At 48.7% G+C, this 22,781-nt stretch overlaps 1 protein-coding gene across 2 annotated transcripts in view; it reads left to right on the forward strand.

Moving 5' to 3' along the window:
• The window catches only part of KCP (kielin cysteine rich BMP regulator), a 288,203-nt gene that overhangs the window by 163,063 nt on the left and 102,359 nt on the right, over window positions 1-22,781 (forward strand). For both annotated transcript variants that reach the window (XM_063926699.1, XM_063926700.1), the window contains one exon: window positions 3,764-3,854. In XM_063926699.1, coding sequence (XP_063782769.1) covers window positions 3,764-3,854 — 91 coding nt within the window. The remainder of the gene's footprint in view (window positions 1-3,763; window positions 3,855-22,781) is intronic.

The raw sequence follows: 22,781 nt of genomic DNA on the forward strand, positions 1-22,781 counted from the left end.
GAATATACTGATCTGTCAGACACTTATACAGTCGCTTCTGATGAGGAATCTACAACACAGGTTGATGTTCCTGACCTAGTGGAGGCTATTAAGCTCATTCTCCAAATGGAGGATGAGATTGAGCCCACTCCTACGTCTAAGAAACCTGATAAATTCAAATGTCAGAAGGTTACTAGAGTAGTCTTACCACATTCTGACCATTTAATTGACTTACGTCAGGAATCCTGGGCGTCCCAAGGAAAGACATTTTCCTATATTACCACAGCCTCCCACTATATTCAGGAGGCGGCCTCTGAGGCAAGTGTCATGGCGGCCAAAGCGTCCACTACGTCTATCCTGGCCCATCGTATTATGTGGTTAAGGTCCTGTAAGGTGGACCTGCACTCTAAAAAGACCTTGGAGGTGCTTCTGCTAGGACTGAATTTCTCCCAAGTACTAATCCTTCTGCTCTGGAGGCTAAGAGTACCACTTTTCGTTCCTTTCGATCACCAGGGAAAGCAAAAGGTCAGACGTACTCAAGACAGGCTCGTGCTTCCAAAACCACTAAGTCCAAACCTAAACAATCCTGGGCCGTCCATCAGCCTGCTTCCAAACAAGACAAGCCTGCTGCATGATGGGGTGGGCCTCCCCCTGGGGGACCCCAGGGTGGGAGGCTGACTTCTGCAGTTCGCATAGGTCTGGTTAAAGACCACTTCGGACGCCTGGGTGCAGGAAGTTGTCTCTCACAGGTACACAGTCTCTTTCAAGAGGGGTCCCCCTCGCCAGTTTTGCACGATGGTTATCCCTTCGGATCCGTTGAAAGCGCAAACTCTACACCTGGTTCTACATTCCCTCCTGGACACCGGAGTGGTAGTGCCAGTACCTCTGTCTCAGAGAGGCAGGGCATACTATTCGACCATGTTTCTAGTTCCGAAGCCGAATAGGTCCTTCCGGCCGATACTCAACCTCAAATCTTTGAACAAATTTGTGAAGGTATCCAAATTCCGTATGGAAACTCTGCGCACTATTGTACTGGCCATGGAGCCCAAGGACTATATGGTATCCCTGGACATACAGGATGCTTACCCGTACATACCTATTGCCATGTTGCATCAGCAATATCTGTGGTTTGCTGTTGGCAGCCTACATTATCAATTCCAGGCCTTGCCTTTTGGATTGACAATGGCTCCTCAGATCTTCACCAAGGTCATGGCAGTAATGACGGCCCTTCTCCGCCGTCAGGGTATCAGGATCCTGTCATATATGATCCTGGTGAACTCAACAGAGGTTCTCCTCAGTCATCTGGGCCTGACGGTCAAATTCCTACAGGCCCACGGGTGGCTCCTCAACTGGAAGAATTCCTCGCTGGTCCCTGCTCGGAGCATGGTGCACCTGGTGGCACTGTTGGACACACACAACCAACGATTGTTTTTGTCTCCAGAGAAGGTCCTGAAAATTCAGGGCAGGATCAGATACTTTCTCTCTCGCCCACGAGTGTTGATACACTCGGCGATACAAGTACTAGGCCTCATGGTGTCGGCTTTCGACATGGTAGAGTACGCTCAATTTAATTCCCGCCCTCTGCAGAGGTTAATACTCTCCAAGTGAGACGGCTGACCTCATTGGATTAGGTGTCAAACGATTTCCTTGACTCCAGAGGTTCGTCTGTCACTGAGCTGGTGGTTACAGGATCAACAGCTGAGCAGGGGTCGTCCCTTCTGGATTTCCAACTGGGTCCTCCTAACGACGGATGCCAGCCTGCGGGGTTGGGGCGCAGTGTTGGAGCAACACTCTCTCCAGGGTCGATGAACCATGGAGGAATCTCTCCTCCTGATAAACATTCTGGAATTGCGGGCAGTGTTCAATGCGTTGACACTTATCCTGCCTCTGGTACGGAACAGGCCTGTTCAAGTACAATCAGACAACGCCACCACGGTGGCGTACATAAATCATCAAGACGGCACTCGAAGCCGCATGGCAATGGTGGAATTATCAAAAATCCTCCATTGGGCGGAACGCCATCTGCCAGCAATATCAGCAGTGTTCTTCCCCGGAGTCCTCAACTGGGAAGCGGATTTCCTCAGTCATCAGGACGTTCACGCCAGAGAGTGGAGTCTTCATCCGGAAGTCTTTCAACTCTTAAGTGGACAGGTGGGGCCTTCCAGATGTGGACCTGATGGCGTCTCAACACAATCACAAGGTTCCGGTCTTCGGATCAAGGACAAGGGATCCTCAAGCAGCGTTCGTGGATGCACTGGCAATTCCATATAACTTTCGGCTGCCATACGTGTTCCCTCCAGTGTCACTTCTGCCCAGGGTTCTACGGAAGTTCAAGCAAGAAGGAGGAATACTAATTCTAGTCGCTCCAGCGTGGCCCAGACGGCATTGGTTCTCAGACCTCCAGGGTCTATCGTTCGAGCATCCTCTTCTACTTCCTCAACGCCCAAACCTCCTCGTTCAGGGCCCTTGTGTCTACCCGGACCTGGCCGGACTGGCTTTGACGGCGTGGCTCTTGAAGCGTCCATCCTTTCTGATATTCATCATGACCAGGCGGTTCTTAGGACTCGCCCTGGTTATTTGCCTAAGGTGGTGTCATCTTTTCACCTTAACCAAGAGATTGTGGTTCCTGCCTTTATCTCTTCCGACTTGTCCTCCAAAGAGCGGTCTTTGGATGTGGTACGGGCTCTCCATGTATATGTGGAAAGGACTGCCTCTATCAGGAGGTCAGATTCCCTTTTTGTACTTTTGGTTTTCACAAACGTGGCTGGCCTGTGAATAAGCAGACCTTGGCCAGATGGATTAGAATGGTGATTGCACAAGCTTATGCAGAACAATTGTGCAAGGCGGCTCCGTGAACACGTTCATTAGGTTCTATGCCTTTGATACTTCCGCCTCCCAGGATGCTTCCTTTTGACGCTGGGTTCTTGTACCCGCTACAGTGCGTCCCCTCCCATGAGGAACTGCTTTAGGACATCCCCAATGTTATTCCCTGTGGAATACCAGTGTACGCAGCTGCAGAAAAGGAGATTTATGGTAGACTTACCATAGTTAAATCTCTTTCTGCGAAGTACACTGGTTTCCACAGGGCGCCCACCCTGACGCACTTAGCTTCTTTGGGTTTGTATGGCATTAGCCGCTGGTCCCTTCTCATGTCGTGAGGACGTGGTTCTATGTGGCTAACATCTGCCATCTCTCTTACCTGCTACTACATTGGACTGGTTAACGAAACTGAGCTCCAGTGCCTGGAGGCGGGGCTATAGAGGAGGCGGTGCAGTGCATCCTGGGAACAGTCAAAGTTTTAGCCTGTTGGTGCCTCGGTTCAAGATCCAACTCTACACCCTGATGTTATTCCCTGTGGAAACCAGTATACCTCACAGAAAGAGATTTAACTATGGTAAGTCTACCATAAATCTCTTTTTGTCTGTTTTAGCTGATCAAATAAGAAACAATGGGGCAGATGTATTAAGCCTGGAGAAGGGTTAAAGAAGTGATAAGTGCAAGGTGAATCAGCTCCTAACTGTCATTTTACAAATCCATAATGATTGGCTGGTGCGTTATCACCTTGCACTCACTTATCACTGCTTTATCACTTCTTTATCCCTTCTCCAGGTTAATACATCTGTCCCAATAACCCTTTTCCACCAGCTAGAGTAATCTATCACACTGTCACATATTAAAATATATGATACAAATATTAATATATATTTATGAAAATAAAAATGTATTTGTTGAATTAAATAAAAGTGATAACATGTCATTGTGTAGTTTTTTTCCATTACTTCAGGTTGGATCTGTGCAATGTATCCGCAAGATGTGTCCGCTAACAACATGCCCACACCCTGTGATTGGATCTTGTGACTGCCCACTATGCCAGGGTGAGGTTTTCAATTATACTTCAGTGTGGGGTGAATTCATAAACTATATTTAGTGTAAATGTGGTGCAGAAAACAGAGAGGATCTTTCCTCTTTTCTACACTGGAGTAAATACACTTCAATCATTCTCTATAGACAAAAGGTTTTGCCAGATTATAAACCATTTTCTATATTTAGTGTTTGTTTTTTTATACATTTATATTTATTGTTATTACTAGGGTAACCAATCTGGCCACATTTTTGTAATCCCAAAGTTCGAGATTGAATAAATCTCAATCCAGCGCTTTCCAGGTTTGAATTATTACAAACTTCTCCAAGGTCGCCAGGCTTGTGCCCTCCTGGCTCTTTACAGGCAGGGACCAGTTCCACACCAGGCAATGAATAGGTTAATATTGTTAACCCCTACACGATGTAGCATATTATATCCTGGAACCGTTCTAGCTGTGCCATAGACTAGTGGGATGCTGTGACTGTTATACTGGCTACACACAGAAATTATGACCTCTAGTGTCTGACAGTGGTGCTTGCTGCAGCGGGTGCCCACACAGCCCATGGTGCCTGCTGCAGCCAGGGAGCAGAGTGCAGGTGGGCAGCGGTCGCCGGAGGGGTGACTGTGGCTGCGCCCACGGGCCGCAGCGCACCGGGCGCCCGCCCTGCTTGCCCGTGCCTAGAACCATCCTGATTCCTGTGTATAAAAATGTAAGTTTATATATTTTGCTTTCAATAATGGAAACAGTAGATACAGTAAGTTGTATATCTAGAAAAAACACAGATATAAATATGACTGACATATACTATATTTGCAAGGACAGAAAATAATGAGTTTCATTTTAATAATAATAAAACAAAAACCCATTCATCATAACAGGGTACAGTATGTTGTATTTTCTGTCGGAATCTGCTCAGCCTTACCTGACCGCACGTCACTGGAATTACATTTCTTAATGACCCCATCTGATTACCTACTAAACATGTACAGTATTGTGTTTGTATCCTGCACTGGACAGACAGTATTTTAATTAATAATATAGCTTTGTATGAGAAAACCAGCTACTACCTTTTACCTCTAAATTGGGGTTACCTTGTTATAGGGCTGGAGGTGCTCCCACAATCATGAGCTTAACCCATTAACAGTCATCTGTTGGAGTTTGCCCCCCAAAAAAGGAAGATTGCTTTTATAGTGTCTTATAATTATTGATTTGGTATAAGTGTTACTATTAAAACATAACTTTTTATATTTTTACTTAAAATACATGGGGAAGAGATACATTACTATTGTAAACACAAGTAAACATATTGAAAGGCAGAATTTGTCTCTGTGGTGAATTTTTATGTGTATGAATCGAAGTGTACTCTTTTAAACCAAGATCTGGGTAATTAGTACCTAAATCATACATCTTAGTTTAAGCAGTAATTAGTTCACTTTTTGGCCACTTGTAATTTGCCTATTATTCCGGCAGTGAAATACTCCTGTAATAACCGCTGCAGCGTGAAATCCTGTTTCACATATGAAAATCCTCCCCTATTTCTCTTGAAATTCTCAATCAATTTTTTTTTAAACTTATTAACATATATATCCTTCACAAGGCAACACTGTACGTGTATTCAAGCATAAAAAAACATGACATGGTTATCGTGTATCCTTCACAGGGCAGTATTGTGAGTGTATCCAGGCGTGAAAGGACATAGCATGATTATAATATACACAGTTATATCTAAAACAGCACAGTCAGAATCAAAACATTAACCCTCTAGATTCATGAGTCTAGATACCAGATACAAGAAAGTCTGTTACAGTATCTTTTTCTGCTGCGGGGTACACTGGGCTCCACAAGGATAAACATCGGGGTGTAGAGTAGGTTCTTGATCCGAGGCACCAACAGGCTCAAAGCTTTGACTGTTCCCAAGATGCATAGCGCCGCCTCCTCTATAACCCCGCCTCCGTGCACAGGAGCTCAGTTTTGTAGTTGGTGCCTTGCAGTAAGCAGGCAGTCAACATGGGGACTGCTCCTGCAGCCCTAAAGAAAAGCTATTTCAAGAAGAAAGAAATTTGAAGACTTCAAGGGCTGCAGCTGTGTCTGGATGTCAGTCAGACATCCCCTGCTGCAGCTCCATCACTCCCCCAGCGGCGCTGTCTACTCCCGCGCTCTGGTTGCTTGGTAATTACAGTGGAGGCTCCGGTGTTCTTCTAGTCAGTCACACACTCGCCGCTGTCCTCCCGGATCGTGTGGCCGCATACAGGGGGAGGTAAGGAGTCTCTTTGGCCCGCTGTAATCGCAATCTGGCGCGGCCGGTGGGAGGCGGTCCGCGCGATCGCTGGCGTGGACACTAAGGGGCAGGGGCTCTACTAGCCACCAGGGCACTGGGCACAGGTCGGTTTTCTTCATAAAACTGTTTGTTTGACAGCCCGCAGCGCCTGGTGGTTATGCCAGCACGGGGGATAAGGCTTGACCTGTAGCTCCTCCCCCCAGCCCCAGGGTGCCATTTAGGCAAATGTTCCCACCCTGGAGCTGCATATCTCTCCCTCACTCCCTGTCAGCCGCCATTACACGGAGCTGCGCTGTTCCTGGGACTGCTTGGGCAAATCCTCCTCTGTAAAGTCGCCTGCACGTCAGCACTGTGCATTTTACAGGACACTTAAGTATTCTACCTGTCAGTGAACAGTGTTAGTTAAGAAAGAGTGCATACAGTCAGGGTTGTGTGGTACAAACACCCTGTGATAGACATCCAGTGTTTGCTGTGTTTTGCTATATCTACTGTTTATATATATATATATAGCTATACTGAGTATTACTTTGTATTGCTAGTCCAGTGCAGTCTTATTGTATGTTATAATTTCTGCATTGTACATTGTGACTTTCTGTGTGTGTGCATGTAGCTGCTGAGTCGCTGCCATTTCGTGTATTTAGCTCAGCCTCCTACCCTTATATTCTGTAACCTGAGGGGGCTAAGTGCGTCAGGTTTATTAGACTATATATTGGTGTTTCACAGGATATGCTTACTGTGTATTTTTCTCTGTGATTTCTGGTCACCATATATCTCTTGGGTTCCCGGTTTGTGCTGATAACACTACACTGGGAGTTCTTGATAGATATAGTTCTGCTAATATTTTACTAGGTTGCCTGATATTGAGCTTCTCATTATGTCAGTTGCAAGGGGCAACGGAACTGGGGCTGATCCCACATCGAGTGGTGGTGCCACTGTAGTCTCATTTGAGGAAGACATGGCAGCAGAGAGTTCAGGTTCTGGGGGTTCTTTGCCCCCCAGTGGGTTTGTAGCAATGGGGGTCCACAATGACCCGCCCTGGGCTACCTTCTCCACGTTATTAAATACGCTGGTAACTAAACTTACGCCCCCTGTGGGACCGCCTGTGCCAGTACAGCAGTTTATGGTCCCTGCAGTCAATCCGCCATGGGCAGATCAGATCTCATCACAGTTACAGCACTTGAACCAATCTCTGACTAAAAAGAAGTCTAACTCTCGCCCGCCTAAGGCTAAGGCATCTTCTAAACGAGCCGCAACTTTCTCAAAATCCACCACCGTTCCAGACACTTCCTCTGATGAGGATGGCGCATACACTGACCCCACAGACACTGATTCTGATGCTTCAGATGGGGAGGGACGGTCACAGGTGGATGTCCCTGATTTGATTGAGGCTATCAGGCTGATTCTTCAAATTTCTGATGAACCGGAACCTGAGCCTGTGTCTAAAAATCCGGACAGATTTAAACGTAAGAGAGTGGTTAAACAGGGGGCGTGGCCTGGCAAGCTGTGAAGAGGACGTGTGGTGTCTGTGCTCTCAAGCTTCAACACCTAAATTGTGCACCCAGCCTACGCTTTTGGGCATCTCCCTGACGCTACACATCTCCTGTGGTGTGCCTGTCTGCCCCTGCATCGGGTGACCTGGTGTCGCGGAGCCGGGGGACACGGACAGCTGTCCCTGCAGGTTGCGGCCTAGTCACTCGCTGGGAGCCGGGATCTGACGTGATCGCTGTGGTCGGGCGGCGGGATCCGAGGCGCGGACGCCGCCGCAGTTGCCAGCAGCCGGCTGTGATCGCTCGCTCGGAGCCTGCGGGTGAAGCGCTGTGCTGCGGCTGCCCGTGACCCGACCTTCAGAGGCCACCGCTACGGCTGAGGACGGGTCCCGTCGGAGCTGTGCGGGCGGCGCACCTCCTCCTCTCCCTGCGGCTGAATCTATCTGTTGCCCTGGTGACCAGCAGGGGCTCCCGCTGATCTGGAGGCCGGGGAACACCTCAGCCTGCTCTGCACGGAACTAAGAGCTGTATGCTGAGGAAATACGCTCCGGATACGATCCTCTCTGCTAGGGTCTGGTGGAGAGGTGAGACCCTTTCTGCTATTATTAATTTACCCACCCCTGCTAAACTCTGCCCCTGCTGCTGTAATAACCCCTGAAGGGGCTGTACACCACCAAGGCCCCCACTATCATTACTACAAGGCGCCTGTTAACACCGCCGCAGCACACACACCTGGAACAGCCAAAACATTGGCGTGGCTCCCGAACTGTTCCCCTGCTAAGTGACCCTCCGCACCCCAGCTGCACTGGGGACCCTGTGGGTGCCTATCCTGGGACAAGACACATGAAGGCTGCACAACCTTCTGCACTCAGCCTACCTGGAATACAGTGAGTACCAGTTGCTGCCACAGCGGCCATTTTATCTCTCTATTCACACTCCTGCTCCACAGAGGCCTGTGACAGGAATTTAAAGCCTGCATCTTGCAGCCTGGAAACTGGCCGGAATAAAGTCTAAGCTACACTACATCACACTTTCCTCGCCCCAGCAGGATTGCAAAATCTGCCCGCACTACTGCCCGTAGCTGAGATAGCCATAAAAATGCTTTAATACTTACCGTGTGTACCTGGGCCACGGGATGAGAGATTGGGCTGCGACTTACCCCAGCTGCAGGGATAGCACCTGAAAGAGTTATGGCTCCATTGTTGTGACGCCCGGATACACGTATCCTCGAATCACTCTCAAGATGATTTAATACATTATAATAAAATACTACGCGTGCCATAATGAAGTAGCTGGACCTTATATGTAATATTCCTTGGCACCTTCCTTCCAACTTCGCTGTTGGTGTACCTGAAGCTGACATATTTGTCCCCCTATGGCGGCCGCTGCTGCTGGCAACCTGCTCTACACTAACTGAAGCCTGAAATAAATTACAATTCGGACCTCGGTTAATCTCTACGAACCTGCTGCGGCTTCCTCCTCCACCCCTCGAGCTACCTAAAGCCTGAAACGCTTGCTTTCCCATACCCATAGGAGCCCGAGGTGGAGCTGTAGGTCAGCAGCTCGACCTGCCTGCGCAGCTCGCCTACTATACAATCTACGGACTGTGTCCCTTCTTCAATAATTTTTTCTTCCCTTTTTTGTTCTTTTTTCTCCCCCACTCCTATCCCCCTCTTTTATACATTCCATTATGTCCAAAAACAAGAAAGTAACGCAAACCCCGTCTAACTTTTTTGGCTCAAAATCTAAGGGCCCGCAGAACCCCAACATGACCGCAGGCTCTCCTCCTTCTCCGTGCTCCTCAGAAGCGGGTATTGATTCCCAGATCCAGGCGGTAATGTCGAGCCTACTGGAGGGAGTGCAGTCCGCATTCAAACAGGAACTTTCTAACGCTATCGCATAATTTAAATCGGACCTGACAGCTCTCGGCAACCGAACGGATGCATTGGAAACAAAGACTGATGATCTCTGCCGCTCCCAACACCGCCTCGACAGAGAGCTCATTAGGTTGCACGAGGAAATGGAGACTCTCAAAGAGCGACAGGAGGACCAGGAAAATCGCTCACGTAGAAATAACTTACGATTACGCAATGTTCCAGAATCGGTCCTCGGCCCATCGTTGCCGTCATTCCTGAGAGAATTCTTCATACACCTCGTACCAGATCTCACAGCCGAAGAGTGTCTATGTGATAGGGCTCATAGAGCACTCCGTGCAAAACCGTCCCCCGCACAACCACCCAGGGACGTCATTGTCCGTTTCCACTATTTCCGCTCAAAAGAGAAAATCCTGTCTTCTGTCCGGGACTCCCCAAAGATCCTGTTTAAGGGTATGCAGTTACAGATATTTCAGGATCTGGCTCCCTCCACCATCCAAAAACGACGGGACCTCCAATCGGTCACCCGGGTCCTGCGACAGCACCAGATTAGATACAGATGGGGATTCCCCTTTCAACTTCACGTCTCAGTCAACAACTCTGTTCACTCTGTCAAGACTTTGGCCCAAGGACAGGAGTTGCTGGCAAAGTTGGACCTTCTCCCAGTATCATCTGCAGCCGACCTGGCGACCTCACCGTTTAAATCGCCACACACTCAACCTCCCCTTCCTGACTGGACAAGAGTGACCCGCCAGCGCACTATGGACGGAGATCCTCCTTGATCTGGGGGGACCCCCCGCAGTGGTTTGCCCGCTAAATGTCGGAGCAGCATCTTTATGCCTCGTGATGAGCAATGGTTGCGGAGGATTTGACCTCCGTCCAAAACCCAATGTTGTAACTATTGTCTGTTACTGCTGTTATAGTTAAGTTAAACTAATTTGTACCCCCGTGGTTTCCCCCCCCCTTTTTTTTGTTGTTGTTGTTGTTTTGTTATTATTCCCCCCCTTTTGATTTTTTGCTTGTGTTTTTATTGCTTGGACACAGTCCTATTTGTTCTATATTATATCATGTTCTTTATAAATGTAGAGTGGCCACGACCGTTCTCAACTCTTGTGGCCCGGGTAGTTTACCCTTTCTCACATGGTACCTCAGTTACCCCCCTACAATCCCTTCCTGATGTATACATTGCTTCTTATACTGTTTTCTTTGCCTGCGGTCCCCGAATGGGACCCACGACCTCAGGGATTTTTGCCCGTTTGGGTTTTCTCTTCTCTACGTTCTTCCTCTTCTCCTTTTTCTTGTGGCTTCTGTTTGACCTTTCTACTCCTTCTCTTTCCCTGCCCCGAGGGGTGGCCTCCCCCTGACTCAAATAGTCCTTTATTGGATCATGTTCTGCGATATGTCATACCCCCTCCTGTGAAGAGCCATGCCCCTTAAAATCTTCTCGGTCAATGTAAATGGCCTAAACTCCCCTAGGAAGCGAACTGTGTTCCTGAGTGCTTGCAGACGAGAGAAAGTCGACATAGCATTCCTTCAGGAAACACATCTCACAGGTCCGCATACTCAACTTAAGGGTAAATGGTTCTCCCAGTCCTACTTTGCCTCGGCAGACTGTAAAAAACGGGGTGTAGCCATTTTAATTCACCGTAATATTCCGTTTATCCACTCCAGGACTGTGACGGACCCAGACGGACGGTTTCTTATGGTGATGGGTACCCTCCGCTCTGTGGCCCTCACTTTGGTTTCCACTTACGCTCCCAACCAAGACCAATCCCTGTTCTTTGGTTCTCTCTCTAAGCGCCTGTCACGAGAAGCACAGGGAAGCATTATCATGGGTGGTGATTTTAATACCATCATTGACCCGTTGTTAGATAGATCCGGCCCTCCACCTCACGCTTCCACGATGTCCCTGCCTCGAGCCTCCCGCACTCTCACTGCCACCATGAAACGCCACGGCCTCTGCGACACCTGGCGATCCCAACACCCCCACACCAAAGATTTTACCCATTTCTCGGCCCCACACCAACACTATTCCAGGATCGATATGATCCACATCTCCTCGGCCCTGATACCATTGATCTTTGATGCGGGTATAACGCCACTGAGTTGGTCAGACCATGCTGGGGTCTACCTTCTCATAGATATATACCGTTCACCTCGCAGGAAATATAAATGGCGTCTAGACGATTCGCTTTTGCAACACCCTTCTGCACTGGAGGAAATTCGACTAGCAATCACACACTACTTCACCGAAAATATGTCTCCTGATATTTCGCTTAGTGTCCTGTGGGAAGCTCACAAGGCCACGATTCGCGGCGCTTTGCTGGCGAAATCGTCAGCAATTAGGAAAAAAGCGACGCAGGAGATCACCTCACTCGAATCTGCAATAGCCAACTTATTAACTAGGCATAAAGCATCCCCCGACGCTTCCCTCCTCTCTCAGATTGACTCCCTCCGGGGACAACTTAATACCCTTCTCTCTAACCGTGCAGCACTAATTCTCCGGAAGCTGCAGCAACGTTTCTATGATAAAATGGATAAAATAGACTCCCTACTGGCCAACAAACTACGTCGTAAACAAGCGCTAGGCGCAATAGCTTAGTTGTACTCGCCACAGAGGGGAACCTATACTTATGACCCTGAAGTGATGACCGAAGATTTCCGCCTGTTTTATAGCTCCCTTTATAACTTGTCTGACCCGCCCCCTCTGCCACCTGACGGGACTGGAGGAGTACGCTCCTACCTGTCTGATACCCCCCTTCCAGCCCTATCTGACACTCAGTTAGACACCCTTAATAGTCGGATCTCGGAGGAGGAGACAATAGCTGCTATACGCTCCATGCGTTCGTCGGCCGCTCCAGGGCCGGACGGTTTCACAGCCCAGTATTATAAAATGTTTGCAAAAGAGCTAGCCCCACACCTATCCTTTTTATTCAACGATATTCTCGAGGGGGCCTCCTTTCTACCGGAGACGACCCGGGGCTGACATAGTGGTAATCCCAAAACCTGATAAGGACCCGACCAGTTGCTCAAATTATAGACCAATCTCACTATTGAATGTCGATCTGAAGATATATGCGAAAATATTGGCCAACCGCCTGGCTCCTCTGATGCCCGAACTGGTCCATCCGGACCAGGTCGGCTTCATTCCGGGACGCCAGGCGTCCGACAACACTAGAAGGGCTATAGACTTAATTTACTCTATTCAAAAACGGAAATCCCCCGCCCTCGTTTTGGCTCTTGACGCTGAGAAGGCTTTTGACCGCATTTCGTGGTCTTTTGCCTTCGCAGTCCTTGGCAGAATGGGATTCTCTGGAAAATTTCTAGAGGGGATTAAAGCACTCTATCGCTCCCCTTCGGCCCAGGTTTTGGTTAACGGTGTTTCATCCGCCAGTTTTGGGATTGCCAATGGCACCAGGCAGGGATGCCCCCTCTCCCCTTTAATTTTCGCACTAGTCATGGAGCCCCTTGCAGCAAAGATTCGTAACAACACCACTATCCATGGAGTATCCACAGGCCTATCCGAACACAAGATAGCGTTATATGCCGATGATGTCCTGATTTCCCTCACAAATCCAGCCCAGTCCCTCCCCTCTCTATTAACTGAGATCCGTTCATATTCACAATTTTCCGGTTATAAAATTAATGTGAACAAAACAGAGGTCCTTAACTTTCATATCCCGGCAGCTCTCAAACAAGTACTTCAAGCTATCCTTCCTTGTAACTGGTATACAAAGAAAATCAAGTACCTCGGTGTGTACTTGACCCATCATCACCACCAACTTTTCCAAGCAAATTACCCCCGCTTATTGCAGAAAGTCAAAGATGACTTGCTGAAATGGTCCAGCTACTTTATATCATGGATAGGCAGAATAAATTCTGTCAAGATGAGTGTGCTCCCCCGACTTCTGTATTTGTTTCAGACCCTCCCGATTTATGTTCCTACCTATGTTTTCAAGACCCTGCAGAGCCAATCCTCCTTTTATATCTGGAATCGTAAGCGCCCCCGCGTTAGGCTTAAATTGCTTCAGTGCCCCTCCAGAGGTGGGGGGCTGGGTATCCCGGACTTTAGGAAATACTTTTACGCTGCGCAACTCTCTCAATGTGCACAATGGTGCAATGAGGGTGGGACGCGGAAGGTTTGGGTGGGGATTGAGACTGAGGAGACGGGTCTAGCTACACTATCCTCCCTACTGTGGCTCCGCCGGAACCAGCGCCCCCGTACGGTCCTCTCACATCCAGTGGTAAGTCGCTCATTAGCGACATGGGACCTGACAAACAGACGGTTCGCTTTGGCCCCGTACCCGTCCCCGTTAATTCCGTTATTCCACAACCCAGCCTTCCCCCCGGGTACGTGTAGAGCCTCGTATACATCATGGCGCTCGAGCGGTATGCTATATTTTAATGACATCACCTCCAATGCTACCTTCCCACAATTTGCAGATATTCGAGAAGGATCAGTAATCCCTTCTTCAGACTTTTTTCGTTATCTGCAAATCAGACATTTTCATTCCACCATCACCACTACCCTTCTACACAGACAATTGTCCCCCTTTGAATATATTAGCTGGAAACGCACTACTACTAGAGGCCTCATCTCAGATATTTATGCTTTACTTAACGACCACCCCACGTCGTCCCGGGCCCCCCACGAGCTAGCATGGGAAAAGGAGTTGGGACTCGCTATAGACAACGAAGATTGGGTGGATATCTGGGATAATGCAGCCTCCAGTTCCATATGTGTAAGAATTAAAGAAAACATCTACAAATTACTCTATCGCTGGTATTATGTCCCCTCTCGTCTACACACTATGTTTCCCGACACTTCGGATAGATGTTGGAGAGGCTGTACGGACGTTGGCTCGTTCTTGTACATATGGTGGACCTGCCCAAAAATCTTTAAGATTTGGGGTGAGCTCATCACCTTGCTCTCGCGCTTATTTGACACTCCCATTCCTCCCGACCCCCAATACTTTCTGCTCCCCATGTCCCTCCCCACCCTTACCAGACAACAAAACAAGCTATTTCGGCATGTAGTTTCGGCAATGACATGCCAAATAGCCACGGACTGGAGGAACCCGACCCCCTCCCCAATACCGGTGATAATCTCCCGAATTTGGTATGTACTCAAAATGGAATATATGACAGCTGTTATCCGTAACACCTCGAAACAATTTGATAAAATATGGTCCCCATGGCTAATCTTACAACAGGCCCCTTCCCCATTTGTAACTTGACACCATACATCGCAGCTCTATTTATCTTTTATCTTTGTAGGCCACCCCCCCACCCCCCTTTTCTACTCCTCTACTCTCCTCTTTGATTGGACTTGTTCCAACTCCTATATCCCTCCGATTCCTTCTACTGTCTCTCTGAGTATTACTGTCCTCTCATTTCCTCTGTTAGCTCTCTTTGACGGACGGCCACTCCGTTGCTGAGAGTTACCCTCCTCAATTCCCTTAACTTTCATTTAAAAAAAAAAAAAAAAAAAAGGGATCCACTCAGTTGATGTTACAAAGCACTGTAGTTACATTTGTCCTTCGAATACCCAGTATGCTTGGATGTTCTGTTATTAATGTAACAATTTTGTGATCCTTCTAATAAAATGTGTTTAAAAAAAAAAGAGAGTGGTTAAACAATTTTTGCCTCATTCTCAACACCTGGCTGACATACGTCAGGAATTCTGGGAAAATCCAGGAACAAAGTTCACGCCGCATAAGAAAATGTGGGCTCGCTAACCTCTCTCTGCGGAGCTATGTAAAAATTGGGAAACTCCTCCGCCTGTAGATTCTCATGTGGCACGGATGGTAGTTTCCTCTGCTCTGCCAGTGACTACCATCACCTCTCTGAAGGAACCATCGGATAGACGTGTGGAGGGTTGTTTAAAGGCGATTTACACCCTGACAGGGGCTGTGCATAGGCCAACCATTGCAGCGACATGGGCTGCTGAAGCTATTGAAGCATTGGCTCAGGAGCTGGAGGCGGAGCTACCTTCCAACGCTTCTGATCATGCTAGACAATGTCTCTCATATATTACCATGGCTTCTCATTATCTTAAGGAGGCGGCTTCCGATGCCGGGGTGCTGGCGGCCAAGGCTGCGACTACGTCCATCTTAGCTCGACGTATCCTTTGGTTGAGATCCTGGTCTGTGGATCGGGATTCTAAGAAAACCCTCGAGGTACTTCATTTTAAGGGAGACATTCTTTTTGGAGAAAACCTCAATAAGATTGTGGCTGACTTAGCTTCTGCTAAAACGGCTTGCCTACCGAGTACGGCGCCAAAGGCTAAAAGTACCTTCTCTCGCTCCTTTCATCCTCCAGGAAAGGCAAAAGGTCAGGCGTACCCGAAACAAGCTTGTACTTCCAAACCTGCTAAGCCCAGACCCAAGCGGGCATGGGCTGCCCGTCAGCCTGCTTCCAAAACAGACAAGCCTGCCGCATGACGGGGCGGGCCTCCCTCTGGGGGATCCCAGGGTGGGGGGCCGACTTCTAGGATTTACCCAGGAATGGTTGATGACCAGTTCCGATGCCTAGGTACGGGAAGTCGTCACTCAAGGTTACGCCATATCCTTCAAGAATCATCCCCCTCATCGATTTTGCCTGATAGATGTCCCTTCGGATTCGGTGAAGGAAAAAACTCTTCATTCGGTGGTACAGTCCCTCCTGGACACAGGAGTGGCAGTACAGGTGCCTCTGGCTCAGAGAGGCAAGGGGTACTATTCACCAATGTTTCTAGTCCCGAAACCGAACGGGTCCTCGCGGCCCATTCTCAATCTCAAGTCTTTGAACAAGTATGTGAGGGTCTCCAAGTTTTGTATGGAAACTCTGCGCTGTATTGTTCTGGCCTTGGAGCCTGGGGACTATATGGTCTCCCTGGACATACAGGATGCCTACCTGCATATTCCTATTGCAATGTCACATCAGCAGTACCTGAGGGTTGCGGTGGGCAACTTTCATTACCAGTTTCGTGCATTACCTTTTGGTTAGGCCACGGCTCCGCGGGTATTCACCAAAGTCATGGCGGTAATGACGACTGTGTTACGCCATCTGGGGATCAGGATCCTCCCGACGACTTGCTGATCCTGGCAAACTCCCCAGAAATTCTCCTACGTCATTTGGATGTGACAATCCAGTTTATGAAAACTCACGGGTGGCTCATCAACTGGAAGAAATCTTCCCTGGTCCCTGCTCAGAGCGTGGTACACCTGAGGGCATTGTTGGACACTCACAACCAGCGGTTGTTCTTGTCTTAGGAGAATATCCTGACACTTCAGGACAAGATTCGATGCTTCCTATGTCATCCGCAAGTGTCGATACATTCGGCAATGCAAGTACTGGATCTCATGGTGTCGGCCTTCGACATGGTGGAGTACTCTCAATTCCATTCCCGCCCTCTACAGAAGTTGATTCTGGCCAAATGGGACGGCCTGCCACACCGGATCAGATCTCAAATGATCTCCTTGTCTCCAGAGGTCCGTCTGTCACTGAGCTGGTGTCTTCAGGACCACCGATTGAGCGGGGGTTGTCCCTTTTGGCTCTCTAACTGGGACCTTCTGACGACGGATGCCAGTCTGAGGGGTTGGGGCGCGGTGTTGGAGCCACACTCCCTTCAGGGTCGGTGGACCAAGGAGGAGTCTCTCCTCTCAATAAACATTCTGGAACTGCGGGTGGTGTTCAATGCACTGAACCTGGCCCAGCATTTGATACACAACAGACCTGTTCAAGTACAATCAGACAATGCCACCACGGTGGCTTACATAAATCATCAGGGCGGCACTCGAAGCCGCATGGCGATGAGGGAAGTATCAAGGATTCTTCAATGGGCGGAACGCCATCTGCCAGCCATATCGGCAGTGTTCATTCCGGGGGTCCTCAACTGGGAAGCTGACTTTCTCAGTCATCAGGACGTCATCAGGACACGCCGGAGAGTGGAGCCTCCATCCAGAAGTATTTCAACTCCTCGTGGACCAGTGGGGCCTTCCAGATGTGGACTTGATGGCGTCTCAACACAATCACAAGGTTCCGGTCTTCGGAGCAAGGACAAGGGATCCTCGAGGGAGTTCGTAGGTGCACTGGCAATCCCATGGAGCTTTCAGCTACCATATGTGTTCCCTCCGGTGTCACTCCTGCCCAGAGTACTAAGGAAGTTCAATTAAGAAGGAGGAACCCTGCTTCTGATCGCTCCGGCGTGGCCCAGACTGCACTGGTTCTCAGATCTGCAGGGTCTCTCGTTAGAGCGTCCCCTTTCTACTTCCACAACGACCAGACCTCCTCGTTCAGGGCCCTTGTGTATACCAGGATTTGGCCCAACTGGCTTTGACGGCGTGGCTCTTGAAGCTTCCGTCTTGAGGGCCAAGGGTTTTTCTGAGGTGGTCATTCATACTATGTTGAAGGCCCGTAAGCCGGCTTCTGCTCGGATTTACCGCAGAGTCTGGAATTCTTACTTTGCTTCGTGCGCATCTAACAATCATGACGCTTACAAGTTTAGTACGGCCAAACTTTTGGCCTTCCTACAACAGGGCCTGGACTTAGGCCTTCGTCTGGCATCCCTCAAGGTTCACATTTCTGCCTTGTCGGTATGGTTTCAGAGAAAGATTGCTACCCTGCCTGATGTTCATACTTTCACTCAGGGGGTGTTACGGATTCAACCTCCTTATGTACCACCAGTGGCCCCTTTGGATTTGTCAGTGGTTCTGGAGGCCTTGCAGGATTATCCTTTTGAACCTCTTGCATCTGCAGACCTTAATTGGCTTTCCCTTAAGGTTTTGTTTTTGCTGGCTATTGCCTCTGCTAGAAGGGTCTCGGACTTAGGTAAAAGGAATCTACCAAAACAATGGAAGATCGAGCGCTTACAGGTGCTGTGTCTCTAATGCTGCTGCTATAACGTTTGGTGGTACTCACACCCCAACCATACACCAGAGAAAGAAACCAAAAAGACAATAGCAGTGCTAATTGAAATGCTGAGTAAAGATTATGATGAGAAGGATTGAGTGATAAGAAATTCACATTTTATAAAACATAAAATTAGGCCTCATTAAAAATTGGATACAAAAATCCAAAGACAATTCATAGCAATAAAAACAGTAAATGTGGGTCAGACACTATAACTGTGTTATGCACACCAGTGCCTGCAGGAAAGTACTGGTGTCAGAACTGTTATGCACTCCAGTGTCTGCAGGAATGTACTGGTGTTTGAACTGTTATGCAAAACAAATGGACTCACAGACAAACTGGGGAATATGACATAACGTACACAGAAGGTAATAGGGTAACAAAATACACACAAAGTGAACAGAGAAGCCCAGAGGCTAAGGAACTGGGTATCTCCCTTGTATTAGAACTGCACAGATGGAAAAAGCAAGATGTTGTGTTTTAATACATAGAGAACCCGAAATGCTGTTGCTAAGGGCAACAGCAAAACCCTAAAGGGTTACCAACGGGTGTGGCAGTAAACTCCTTGGTCAGAGATGGAATGATAGACACAAGGAGAGTCTCCACAATCCTATTTCTCACTTGCAGTGCACAGGTTTTAGCTTACTGCCACTAAACTGACCCCTGACACCTAGCACAGTGAGACAGGATTAGACAGGCAAGTCTTAGAATACAGCCGCAAACTTGCTAAGTTCACAGAGTAGTAACAGAACCCCAGCAAGCTAAACGACTGACTCCAGTCTTACTGCTAGGTCTGGATTGGCAGAGTGTAATACCAAATCCCCAGGCCTATTTGCAGTAAGCAACAAACAAATACAAAGCTACACAGTACTGGCTAACTTTCATGAACTGACTAACCAACAAAGATTCAGCAGCATCTGCTTACCCTGAAAAGAGGCCTTATAAAGCAGGTGCTGTCCACGCCCCACTCAGACCTCACAGACTGTGAGCACAAAAACCAGCACCGGATCCCCTGCCGTGCACAGAGCCTATAACCACTGCACAGCAAAAGACCCGAACCGGATTATCAGCTGCGCTCAGGTTACTCCACTAGCACTTGTCTCCCGGTTGCCATGACGACGTGGCAGCACAGGGCAGGAGACCCTAACAGTACCCCCCCTCTGACGAGGGGTCAAAGAACCCCTACCACCGGGTTTATCGGGGAACTGCGAGAAGAAAGAGCGTATCAGTCTGGGGGCATGAAGATCACAACTGCGCACCCACGACCGCTCCTCCGGGCCATACCCCTTCCAGTGCACCAAAAATGACAGCCGACCCCGAACCACCTTGGAGTCAAGAATCCTTTCAACAACAAACTCCCTCTGGCCACGTATCAGAAGAGGGGAAGGTCTTCCACTGGAAGAAGGATTACTAATCGCCCGTTTTAAAAGGGAACAATGAAATGTTTTATTGATACCCAAAGAACGGGGCAGATCTAACTGAAATGCCACCGGATTGATAACCCTGGTGATCTTATAAGGGCCGATGAACCGGGGCCCTAACTTATGAGATGGCTGTCTCAACTTCAAATTCTTGGTAGACAACCAGACGAAGTCTCCTAATTTGAAGCTGCAGGGTCTTTTCCGCTTATCAAAAACCCTTTTGGTCACTAATGACACAGACACAAGGGCTTTCTTCACTTTCCGCCAAATACCTCTAAGGACCGAAACCACAGAGGAACCACCAGGCGTGGAGTCCAGGGGGTCAAAAGAATTGGCCTTAGGATGATGCCCATACACACAAAGGAAGGGAGAGATCCCTGTAGCAGAGTGAGCCGCGTTGTTATAGGCAAACTCCGCCATGGACAGATGAGCAACCCAGTCAGTCTGACACTTGGAGACATAACACCTGAGGAACTGCTCCAAGGACTGGTTCACCCTTTCAGTCTGCCCATTAGACTGCGGATGGTAGCCTGACGACAAGCTGACAGAAATCTGGAGATCGGAACAAAATGCCCTCCAGAATTTGGCCACAAACTGGGATCCGCGGTCAGAGACCACATCAAGTGGCAACCCGTGGAGACGCACAACATGCAGCATAAATAATTCAGACAGGCGTCTGGCTGATGGCAGCCCAACCAGTGGAACGAAGTGCGCCATCTTCGAAAACCTGTCAACGACAACCCAGATGGCTGTCATCCCCGAGGATTTGGGCAAGTCCACCACAAAATCCATTGAAATGTGGGTCCATGGCTTAGATGGGATAGAGAGTGGATGTAATGGGCCAACAGGAACCCCTCTAGGAGTCTTATTTCGGGCACAGATGTCACATGCCCGAACCCACTGATCCACATCCTTAGCCACCGAGGGCCACCACACCGCCCTAGATAGCAACTCCCGAGTTCTGGCAATACCCGGGTGACCTGCCGACTTCTTGGCATGGAATTCCAGGAACACTCGCTGTCTTAACCTAGGAGGCACAAACAAAAGACCTACCGGAAGGTCTGGAGGAGCCTGCTCCTGTGCTCTAAGGACTAATGATAAGAGGTCCTGGGTAATGCCCACTTTAATACATGATGGGGAAACAATGGGCAACGGCTCCTCGGTGGTCTCCTGGATTGGAGCAAAACTCCGCGAGAGCGCATCAGCCTTGATGTTTTTTGACCCAGGGCGATATGTTATCAAAAAATTAAAGCGAGCAAAAAACAAAGCCCATCGTGCCTGCCTGGCATTGAGACGCTTCGCTGACTCTAAATATGCCAGATTCTTATGGTCAGTGAGAATTGAGACCACAAACTTAGCCCCCTCAAGCCAGTGTCTCCACTCCTCGAGTGCATCCTTAATAGCCAACAATTCCCGGTTACCCACGTCATAATTCATCTCGGCAGGCGAAAATTTACGGGAAAAGTAAGCACAGGGATGAAGGCGATTATCAGACACTCCCATCTGAGACAGCACTGCCCCAATACCCATCTCAGAGGCATCCACCTCCACCACAAAAGGACGCTCTGGATCTGGGTGTCGCAGCACCTTGGCCGAAACAAATGCCCTTTTGAGACGGGCAAAAGCCGCTTTAGCCTCACAAGACCAGTGAGCAACATCCGCCCCTTTCTTAGTGAGTGCCACCAAGGGCGCCACTATAGACGAAAATCCAGCGATAAATCGTCTATAAAAATTCGCAAAGCCCAGGAAACGCTGAAGCGCCTTCAAACTAGTGGGCTGCACCCAATCCAGGACTGCCTGTACCTTGGAACCCTCCATTTGGAAACCTTCTGGGGAGATAATATATCCTAGAAATGCGATTTGCTGAACTTCAAATTCGCACTTCTCCAGCTTCGCCCCAAGCCGGTGGTCTCTGAGTTTCTGGAGGACTAAGCGTACATGCTTCCGATGTTCCTCCAGGGAATGGGAGAAGATTAGGATGTCATCTAAGTATACAACTAAGAATCTATCCAAATATTCCCTGAGCACATCATTCATGAAATCCTGGAAGACTGCCGGGGCATTACAGAGCCCAAAAGGCATCACCAAATATTCATAATGCCCTGAGTGGGTATTAAAGGCAGTCTTCCATTCATCCCCCTCTCTTATTCGAATTAGATTGTACGCACCGCGTAGGTCAATCTTAGAAAAAATGGTGGCAGTACGAAGCTGGTCAAACAAGACCGAAATGAGAGGCAGTGGGTATGAGTTTTTAATCGTGATACGGTTCAATTCCCTGAAGTCGATGCAGGGTCGCAACGAACCGTCCTTTTTACCCACGAAGAAGAACCCCGACCCAACTGGAGACTGTGAAGGTCTGATAAATCCCTTAGCCAAGTTCTCCTGAATGTACTCTGCCATAGCCTGAGTCTCAGGACGTGACAGGGAGTACAACCTGCTCTTGGGAAGCTTAGCATTTGGCAACAAATCAATGGCACAGTCATAGGGGCGATGGGGAGGTAGTACCTCTGCAACTTTTTTGGAGAACACGTCTGCAAAATCTGCATAACACCCTGGCAATCCTGGCAAACTTAGCTGCGAGAGCCTGACTGGAAGGCTCAAGCAACTCCTGAAACAATCAGTACCCCAACTAAGAATCTCCCCAGAGACCCAGTCAAATTGAGGATTGTGGGCCCTTAACCAGGGTAACCCCAACACCAATGGGGCAAAAGTACAGACAGTCACATAAAAGGACAATTTTTCAGAGTGTGTGGCTCCAATAAACAAAGAAATCTGGCTAGTGCAAGAGGTAATTTTACCTTGGGATAATGGTTCCCCGTTTAACCCACAAATCTCAATTTCCGATGCCAAGGGTACTAAGGGAACAGAGTGTTTCAGGGCGAATTGGCGGTCCATAAAAACCCCGTCGGCCCCACTGTCCACAAAGGCCTCAGTCTTGACAGTTTGACCGAGGATCTTCAAGGTCACCGGAATGATAAAAGTCTTCT

Source organism: Pseudophryne corroboree, chromosome 6, assembly GCF_028390025.1.
Source record: "Pseudophryne corroboree isolate aPseCor3 chromosome 6, aPseCor3.hap2, whole genome shotgun sequence".
Classification (NCBI taxonomy): Eukaryota; Metazoa; Chordata; class Amphibia; order Anura; family Myobatrachidae; genus Pseudophryne; species Pseudophryne corroboree.